Genomic DNA, 10,196 nt, shown 5'->3' with positions numbered 1-10,196 from the left:
GGCGGATACAAATACTCTTTTCTAAAATCTTTTAAACAAAAACAGAAAAAGACATGAGCAGAGAGTAGACTGGGGAAACTCCAGTGTCTGCAAAACAACTCTGTAACATTGGTTATCAGAAGTGGATTCAGATCCTCTCCTCCAGATATCTTTAAAACACACATGAAATCAATATCATCTCTTAGTTCCTTAAGATTTGATTCTAAAGAAGGAAGGAAGTATCATTACATCAGATACAAATTCAATAAAAAAGATAACAATCTTTGTAGCATCACACCAGTCACAACGCACTCTGATCTGATGGTAAAACAATCTGCCTAAAAACTTTTCCAGTCTTCCTAGGCATTCTTTGCTCGAATAAACGTGCTGCTGAGATCTAACCATAGGTACATGGAATACTGTTATTTATTTACATTTTTCTTATTAATAGTAAAAATATCTAAAATGATTTCAAAATACAAAGAAGACAATAAGCTAAAAATCACAAACTTCAACAACCTTGAAAATATGCTGATTGAGATAATTATAGAGAAGGGCAATTAAGAAAATCTAAAATTAATGCTGATGCTAAAACTAATGTCAACTTTAAGACGACAATACAAACAAAAAGTTACAACTTTGATGGGAAATTTCCACTCGTATCATATTATTTTAATGATACTTGTTAATCTGGAAATAAGCCCTGCAATTGAGAAATCATGAAGTAAATTTCATAGAATTACTCCCTCAGAAAAGAATTAATCAGTCATCCAAACCTCTGAAAGATTAAAACTGTAATTCTGAAGAAAAAAAAAAGAGTGAAAAAAAAAACTTTGTTTGCTTTGCTCCACCTTATTATTTTTTTTGTTGACAAGGTAAATGCCCCAAGGCTCCGACCCAGCTTCGGAAAAAGAGCCAGTAGAGTGGGTTCATGGAAAAGAAATTATCCAATTGCAGATTAGCAAAACTGAAACAGGGATTAAGAAGTGACACAGAAAAGGAACACCCTACAAGTGTGTACATAAGGGCCCAAAAGGCAGCCTGCAAATACTCTCTTTGCTGTCACCTCTCCTATTCACCTGGACAAGCTAAACATTTGCAGGAGCATCATGTCTTGCTCATCTCGGATCTCCTCCTCCCGGGCTGGCAGCAGCAGCTGGGTCAGGGCATCTGCTGGCGGCAGCAGCTTCAGCAGTGGAAGCAGATGCCATCTGGGGGGCAGCTCTGCCCTGGGCTTCCGAGGAGGAGCTGGCAGCTGTGGCCTAAGTGGGGGTGGCTTTGGAGGCAGTTTCGGAGGGGGTTTTGGTAGCTGCTCAGTAGCGGGCAGTTTGGGAGCTTTGGGGTCCGGGGCTGGCTTTGGCGGGGGTTCTGGATTCTGCGGGGGGTCTGGATTCGGTGGAGGTGCTAGTGGAGGCTTCTACAGCTCCAGTGGTGGTGTTGGCAATGGGGGGCTTTTGTCTGGAGGTGAAAAACAAACCATGCAGAACCTCAATGACCGCCTGGCCGATTACCTAGACAAGGTCAAAGCCCTAGAGGAGACCAATGCTGATCTGGAGCACAAAATCAAGGAGTGGTATGACCGATATGGGACTGGGTTAGGAGAAGGTGGACCCGGCAGAGATTACAGCAAATACTATCCAATAATTGAAGGTCTCAGGAATCAGGTTAGAGACTATCTGTTTCTATTATTTCTGTATCTTTCACTTTTATTCATATCATGTATTGTAATGAAGATTTTAAGTCAAGGAATTACTTGAAAACATTATTTGCTTGTTGTATATGTAAAATGAGACTTGTTATATTTTAACTATGGCAGTACTGCATATGACATCCAACCACATTAACTTCCTCTTTGCATTTCAAATTTGAGAATTTCTACATAAGAGTAAAATTTTTACAATGGCAGGCAGCTAATTAACATGTATGTATAACAGTGACAGCCATGAGTCAATACTAGCTTAATCTATTTCATGAATAATTCTGGCAGGTTGATATATTTTAATGTCTTCCAGATTTAAATCATCTTTACAACTATTTTTATTCCTAGAAAATCTGGTACAAATTTATGTAAGAATATGGTAGAATCTAAAAGGTTTAGCCACTGTTGTGTGGAAAATACATTTTTTTTAAATTAGTTTCAGGTGTATAATACAATGTAATAGTTAGACATTTATCATTTATGCCCCTCACAAAGTGATAACTTCCCTCCCCCAATCTACTACCCCTCTGACATCGCATACAGCCGTTACATTTCCACTGTTTCTATTCTTATTTTTAAAGACTTTTTTGGATGTGAAATTCATTTTTCACACTATTTTCTGAAAGCGCTCATAGAATAACCAATCTCCCAAAGCAGCAGAAACATGCAGAGGGCTGTGTTCTGTAAAATAATGTTCTATGCCTATCCCAGTAACTGTGCAAACTGCTACCTTTTGGCAGAAAGATGTAGTCCAAATACACCAGGGTTATCAATACTTAGTAATGACACAAGGTGTCATTACTAAGCAAGTTTTCAAAGCAATTCACCTTTAAAAGCTACCTTAGGAGACATGCAGACACAAGGGGAAAAGCACCCATGATTCATTCACTATTTTTGTCTTTTCTAGATCATTACTGCCACTGTCGAAAATGCTGGGATTGTGTTGCAGATTGACAATGCCAGATTGGCTGCTGATGACTTCAGACTGAAGTAAGAAAAGTAAAGACCTGGAAACAAATGTTGTAGGAAAAGTAAAATTCAATCTTTTTGCCTAATCTATTCTAAATTAAAATATATATATATATATATATATATATATATATATATATATATATATATATATATATATATATATACACATACATACATAGTGACTCAAGACCTAAATTCACAAACATCCCAAGAGTATACTTTAAAAACCATCATTCCACCAAGAAAAAGAGGCAAATTAAGAATGAAATTTGTGTTATAAAAGAATATTAGCTATCTATAGAATTAACATTAGGCTCATAGTTTTCTTTAAAAGGAAAAAATTCCTAAGGAAAAACTAGGAACCTTACGTGTTTATCGACTAGCTCAAAGGAGAAAACTTTCTTGAACACGGAGAAATGCATGCACTCTTTGGAGTGGACTGTACTGTCTTACTGCTGTCCCTTCCAGGTATGAGAATGAGCTGCACCTGCAGCAGACCGTGGAGGCCGACACCAACGGCCTGAGGAAAGTCCTGGATGAGCTGACCGTGACTCGCTCGGACCTGGAGATGCAGCTTGAGAGCCTCACCCAGGAGCTGGCCTTCCTGAAGAAGAACCACGAGGAGGTAGGAGCATGTTCCACACTGTTAAACAACTCTGGCCTACACATTTTCCCCTATGTCCATTCTGTAAAAATAAAATAAAGTAAATTCTATCTGAATGGATTTCCAACTCCTATGACCAGGAGAAAACGTAATAATGACCAAATTTTATCTGAATTTGGTGCCTATTCCCCCCATCAGTGATCTAGTTCAACTTTTTGTTGGTTATGCATTTTAGGAAGTCATCGTGTTTGTTTTCATCACTAGTCTTTTTTTTTTTTTCTTCATGCTAGGAAATGAAGAGTATGCAAGGAAGCTCTGGAGGGGGTGTGATGGTAGAAATGAATGCTGCCCCCGGAACCGACCTAACCAAGTTACTGAATGACATGAGAGCACAGTATGAGTTGCTGGCTGAGCAAAACCGCAGGGAGGCTGAGGAGCAATTCAACAAGCAGGTGATAAATAACATTATCACCGCTGAGCGGCAAAGCCTGTGGCCACACACAAACCACTTCTGCTCATTTCAGCAGCCCACAGTGACTGCATTTTGTTTTTATTTAGAGTGCATCACTACAAGCACAAATCTCTACTGATGCTGGGGCAGCCAGTTCCGCCAAGAATGAGATAACAGAACTGAAACGTACTCTGCAGGCCCTGGAAATTGAGCTTCAGTCCCAACTGGTCATGGTAGGAGCAAAGAGCTTTCCAAACTCTCCCACAGGGAGCTACGTGATTCAGTTTTCTTTCTTTGCCAAGATGTTCCACTTGGCACATAATAAAAGCAGTACTAAGGAGAGCTGTATTGTGGTTGGAGGAAGCGTGAAACATTCCAGTTCAAGATAATGCACTCTATTTCCGTAAAAGATTTAGTTTAAAAAAGTAATGCCAAAAAAATTTAAGAAAACAATGATAGATCAATATAGCTTATGATTTGGTAAAGGTGTAATTAATTCTCCTAGTACTTTGTAAAATTTTGTAATTTTTAAAAATCATCAATGACTTATTTTTAGCATGAATGTTTTGGGTTTTTTCGTTTTGTTTTGTTTTGTTTCTTCTTAGAAAAGCTCCCTGGAAGGGACCCTGGCTGACACGGAAGCTGGCTACATGGCTCAGTTGTCAGAAATTCAGATGCAGATTAGCAACCTGGAGGAGCAGATCTGCCAGATCCGGGGAGAGACCGAATGCCAGAACGCAGAATATGAGCAACTGCTGGACATTAAGACCCGCCTGGAGATGGAGATCGAGACCTATCGCCGCCTGCTCGATGGAGAGGGAGGGTAAGTAAGTGTAAAAGTCATGAATGTGCTAGAAGACATACCTTAGTGTATTTATATTATGAAACCAAAAAGGGGGTTGACACCTAGACTTGGATTTATAAAGTTACAGTGACCCAGTCCAGTCAAAGGACATCTACCTTCATCACAGATAGCCCCCTGTATGGAGGCTTTCTCCTGCCTTTGCAAAATGCAAGGGAATACAATTCTCTTTTTCTCCAGTGGTTCTGGTTTTGGAGGATCAGATTTTAGAAACTCGGGATCCAGAAACATGGGATCCAGGGATTCGATCTCTGGTGACTCAAGATCTGAGAGCTGCTCTGACCAAGGAAGAGGTAGACATTTTTTTTAATGTGCATAATTTTATAATTTAAAAATAAAAAACAGATTTTGCTTGTCATGTTAAAAGTATATACTGTCGTTTACTTAATCTTACACAGAGAGAACATACTTAATGAACGCACATGAATTTCTCTTGATCTCTGTTCCTGTGTTCGTTTCCAGACTGACATTTGTGATTCCATGATTTTCAGATCCAAGCAAGACTAGAGTGACTAAGACCATCGTAGAGGAAGTGGTGGACGGCAAAGTTGTCTCATCTCACGTCAGCAGTGTTTCTGAGGTGAAAATCAAATGAGCGATTTCCAGATCAACAAGAGTGGCTTTCAGAGAAAACAATCTAAAGGACACAAATGAAGACATCGCAACCACCTAGCTCTCTTTCTGCATAATTTCAGAAAAAAGTTTCCATCCAGAAATAGATGACTAACCAATTTTTCTGCATCCTTTTTTCCTTACTGGAATGCTCTTTAAAAAGTTGCTGGAATAAACTTACTTTTTTTGCAAGTTAACTGAAGTATTCCTAAATTTTTTAAAGAAATTCAGTATTTTACCTAGAAATTAAGTGATCAATTATGATCTAGCTGCCATATTATGTTACTCATATTAATTAATTATTTATACAGCACTTTTCTTCATAAATATCAAGATTATAGCCGTTTCGTATGTAGGCATTTTTGACAACATCACATTTGAACTCAGTAATAACTGAAATCAAATCTCAGTGGCCCGTAAACTATGGCCAACAGCTGAGCCCACACAAAAGGAGGTAGTTCTTAGAATCATCAATCTATAATTAATTAATGCCTAGTTTCTTTATGTCTGTCACTGAACTGGGTAATTCATAAAATAAAAAGAAACAAAAGATGTGCCTCCTACTTCAAGAAGATTACATTTTTAGATGGAGAGGAAAGCTAAAACATGAAGAACACAGCAAACACTAAAGGGTATCATTGTGAAGGGCTTGATTGCACAGTATTCACCAGAGTGCCACAGGAATCTGCCATTGCATGTTTGCAGGACATTTAGGAAACTGGTCCAAATAAAAGTCTTGGGAAGTAAGGTGACATGTGATATGGTTGCCAGATTTCTAAAAACTTGAAAGCCCCAAAGAAGAGATGCTCAGGTATTTATTCCTGTGCCAAATCTAGCCACACCACTAGCCAAAAATTGTCACTTAGCCTTATTGGTGTTTCCTTTTCCCACCCTTCATTGCTGAGGTCCACATGACATTTCAAAGACAGGTACTGTCTGCCAACCCACCAACTTTTCCAAAGTTCTGGAAACTGTTTTCAAGAAACTGCAACCGCCAAAGAGAATAAGTTAAAATGTTATGGTATGGAGTTATAATATGGAGTATTCTAAGAAATTAAGAGAACAAGGCCACTTTGTTTGGGAAGCTAATAAATATTCATCACAATCATAGTGACAGGAATTATCTCACCGACTGACCATTTCTCATAATTTGACAACTAACCTCTATCAGATCCTATGTACCCTTAGACATTCTGGTATGCCCAAGGTGTTTGTGGCAGTGTTTTCTAAGAGAGCGAAAGCTTGGAAGGAGCTTGAATTTTCATCAATAAAGAAATGATTGAAGAAACAGTGTGCATCCAGACAACGGAATATAATGTAGCCTTAAAAAAAGAATGTATTCAATCTTTATGTATTATCCTGGTAAGATATCCAGGATATGCTGTTAAGTGAAAAAAAAGAAAAAAGGCCAAGTGAGTACATATATGTACGTGCATTTGTTTACACAAAAGTAAACAAAAATATTGAAGAGAGAGAAGAGAAAACCCATATATATTTGTATGTGTTTATACAAACACAGAAATGTGTGCCCACACCAAAAGGTTAGCAGTGATAACCTGGTGGGGCCTGGTGAGGACCTGGCATGCAGAGGAAGAAGAATGTTCGCTTTTTCTTTATACACCTGTCAAGTGCTTGACTTGGTCTATGGAGTAGGGCTTGCTTTGTATTTGAAACTAACTTAGAAAAACTGTAGCTGTATGTGAAAGCATTATAATAAATTAATGTCTATAATTAGTCGAAATAGGTGTTTTTATAAGTGATGTTAAGCATAATAATTTTTTGAGCCAACCAAAAAAGAGGGGAAGAGATGAGTTAGGAGGAGAAAAAAAATAAGTGCTCATAAGCACTTATTATGTGTATGCTTTATTTCATTTACTCCTCAAGCCCTATGGTATAGATATTAGTGTTCCGGTTTTACAGACGAAGAAAACTTGACCTTGGAGAATTTGCCCTTGGAGAGGTCAAATCATGTATTCAAAGTCACAGGGCAAGTAAGGGAATGAATTAGTAGTTGAAGCCCTGTCCACTCTAGCAACATAACTGAAGGTCTACAGTTTCATATATTAAACTCAGAAGGTAATCGCGTTCTGTAAACGTTCTGCATATATTTCCATTTTTCCCAAACAGCTTCTCTTTGACCTAAAGAAAGCTAGCAGGCTTTAAAATTCCCAGAACAATTATCTATCTACATAGAGAAGAGAAAGTTGTTGAAGTTGGAGACAAGAAATGCTAACGGAGATGCTCCTTGGCCTGAGTTCAGCATGGAAAGCAGGACACTAAATGCCCCTTAGGCCATTAAACCCAAGGCTGGGTTTTGAGAAGAGAACAAAACCAGGGGAAGACCGGCTTTCTAAGTAGGACAGAAGCTGTGTTCTGGCCAAGTCAAATACGGCAACTGAAGTGAGTCTCATAGTCTCACAGTGGCAGTAAAGGTGAGGAGTGAAATAGGCGAGGCAAATATTTCATTGCAAACGAAATTTTTATGCACAAAAAGTACATATGATATGTAATCTAAGTAAGAGCTTTTCTAAAATTTTTATAAGATGATGAAGAGATCTTCTGCAAAGGATTTTGTAAAAAAAAAAAAAAATGAGATACATGTATTTTGAGAAATGTAATCATGGTTTCCAAGCATCCTTATGTATCCTTGAAAAAACTCTAATGGTGCAATTCATAACTGAGATTTTTAATGCGGGGAATTTATTGATCTTATGAAAAGAGCTTTTCATACTACCATACCTCTGTCGATTAATTCTACCACCCTGATCTGTAGAAACTCAGTCCACCACTGATCTGGAAATGCAGACTGAAACTCTGGCAAAGGAGATAGCTTACCTCAAGAAGCACCATGAAGATGTGTGTGTCCATACACAGATTTACAGCTTGCCTCTTTCTTACTTAATTCTTGTCTTCAATTCCAATCTAATGATGAGGTTAGGAAAATTCTAATAAATGAAGCAAACTCTACTGCTGTTATGGTTGAAGTCCTTGACGGTTGTTTCCTGTTCAGGAAATTAAAAGCCTACTGGCTTTGCAGGCTCTGATGGGCATGCGGAGGTGGACACTGCACTTTGATCTGATATAACCGAGCTCCTCAAGGCCATAAGAATTCCCTGTGAAACCATGACCGAGCAGAATGACCGAGATGCTACAATGAGGTTCAACAATAAGGTGAACTACACAGTCAAGGTCGGGAAATCTAGGACAGTGTCCCTTCACTGATAAAAGACTCTGTTTTGTAAGAGTGTTTCAGAGCAGAGTGCTACGACAGCGGATTGCCACTACTGCTGATGCATCTGTTTCTTCTAAGACTGAAATGAACCAAAATGGACTTTCCACTGGTGACTACGCCAAAATCTCCCCACTGGTGACTACGCCAAAAACCAATTTATACAGAGATAATGTCATGATTTCAACTCAGCAATGTTTCCAAAATATTATATTCCCTAATGAAGTTTATTTTTTAAAGCACATAAGAAAAATCCAAAGTCCTGTGCTTCTTCAATTAGTAACTTGGACAGGAAAGTTTCCATTTTAATGTATGAAAGACATCTGGAAATAAAATTATTATCTGCACATATCAACCCTATTGTATAAATACTACAGACCCCAAAATAGTTGAGACCCTGCAAATGTCAACATAAGATTGCTGTTGGGGAAATTCTGGGCTGGCTTAAATTCAGAATGAGATCCCTTCTTTCTTTCTCCTTCTTTCTCCAGGTAGGTGGTAAGGCAGAGCTCCTGTCCGAAGGCTTAAAACAATTAATGTAGATAAAATGCCTGTATTAGGTCAGCTGGGATCTCGTTCAGTATCAAGGAGTACATATGCTATTTTAATTAAGGGGATTTAATACATTAAACTTGAATATCGATGTTTCACTTTTCGAATCAATTTTTACTTACACTCCAAAAGACGAGAATGTTCATGATAAGCCTTTCTTAAGTGTCCAAAATTTCAGAAGCAGTGAGATAGGAACCAGAGTAGCAGAGGCATTTCTGTCTTCTGGGAAGCACACAACTTGCAATAGCCAGTTGTTGTATTCTGCACTGACCTGGTAGACCTGAGCCCCAGTCCCAGGCTGTCTCTAAACTCAGTGCATAACCTTGGATAAGTCACTCTTCTAAAAGTATCCCTCTCCAGGCCTCATTTTTCATTTATCTGTGAAACAAGGGAGTTTCTGACCCCTAGGTACCTTCTAGTTCTAAACTCTGACTCTATGCAACTAAAATTTTTTAAATCAGAAAAATGTCAAGGTGGCAAAATGAATCTTAGAGGAAATTAAAATGAGATCAGATTTACTCTAATTCAAAGACTTTCCCCAAAATTTTGCAATGCACTACATCCAATGTCACATTCTAAGGTAGGGTGTATCAATGTCTTGGCACTATAGACATTTGGAGCTGGATAATTCTTTGGGGAGGAGGAGGCTGTCACGTGGGTTTTAGGACATTTGAGCATCCTTGGTCTTTACCCACTAGATGCCAGTAGCATGCTCCCTACCAGATGTGACAACCAAAATGTCTCCAAACATTGCTATATGGAGGGATGGGGTCCCCTGTGCTATATCTTCCTACTCTATGAAAACAAATGCTGACACAAGATCCAAGATGGTGGAGTAGACAAACACTGCACCTGAGTCCTTCCGTGAACACATTAAAATTACAACTAAATTATAAAACAATCAACCTGGAGAACCACCTGAAGTCTAGCCAAACAGAAGTTCTATTAACTAAAAATATAAATAAGAAGCCACGTTGAGACTGGTATGAGGGACGGAGACATGGAACAGCCCCCAAACTCTGTGTGGTGGTTAAGAATCAGAAGGGAGGGGCGGGCGGGTGGCTCAGTTGGTTAGAGCATGAGCTCTGGGCAACAGGACTGCCCGTACGATTCCCACATGGGCCAGCGAGCTGCATCCTCCGCAACTAGAATGAAATCAGTGAGCTGCCACTGAGCTCCTGGGTGGCCAGATGGCTCAGTTGGTTGGAGCACAGGCTCTCAACCACAAGGTTGCTG

At 39.0% G+C, this 10,196-nt stretch overlaps 1 protein-coding gene across 2 annotated transcripts; it reads left to right on the top strand.

The window, feature by feature from the left end:
• Window positions 1-1,015: 1,015 nt before the first annotated feature.
• On the top strand, window positions 1,016-5,298 carry KRT24 (keratin 24). 2 transcript variants are annotated; one of them, XM_033090773.1, is made up of 8 exons: window positions 1,016-1,643; window positions 2,586-2,668; window positions 3,119-3,275; window positions 3,545-3,706; window positions 3,813-3,938; window positions 4,311-4,528; window positions 4,748-4,860; window positions 5,059-5,298. In XM_033090773.1, exons 1-8 carry the CDS (start codon window positions 1,089-1,091, stop codon window positions 5,160-5,162), a joined length of 1,518 nt encoding a protein of 505 aa, XP_032946664.1. In that variant the 5' UTR covers window positions 1,016-1,088; the 3' UTR covers window positions 5,163-5,298. The 2 variants fall into 2 exon arrangements, with proteins under 2 accessions (XP_032946664.1, XP_032946665.1); XM_033090774.1 differs by lacking the exon at window positions 4,748-4,860 and having other exon boundaries at window positions 5,059-5,223.
• The last annotated feature ends 4,898 nt before the right edge of the window (window positions 5,299-10,196 follow it).

Source organism: Rhinolophus ferrumequinum, chromosome 21, assembly GCF_004115265.2.
Source record: "Rhinolophus ferrumequinum isolate MPI-CBG mRhiFer1 chromosome 21, mRhiFer1_v1.p, whole genome shotgun sequence".
Lineage (NCBI taxonomy): Eukaryota > Metazoa > Chordata > Mammalia > Chiroptera > Rhinolophidae > Rhinolophus > Rhinolophus ferrumequinum.
The sequence above is the reverse complement of the archived record's forward strand: the minus strand, read 5'-3'. Positions and strand labels throughout refer to the sequence as shown.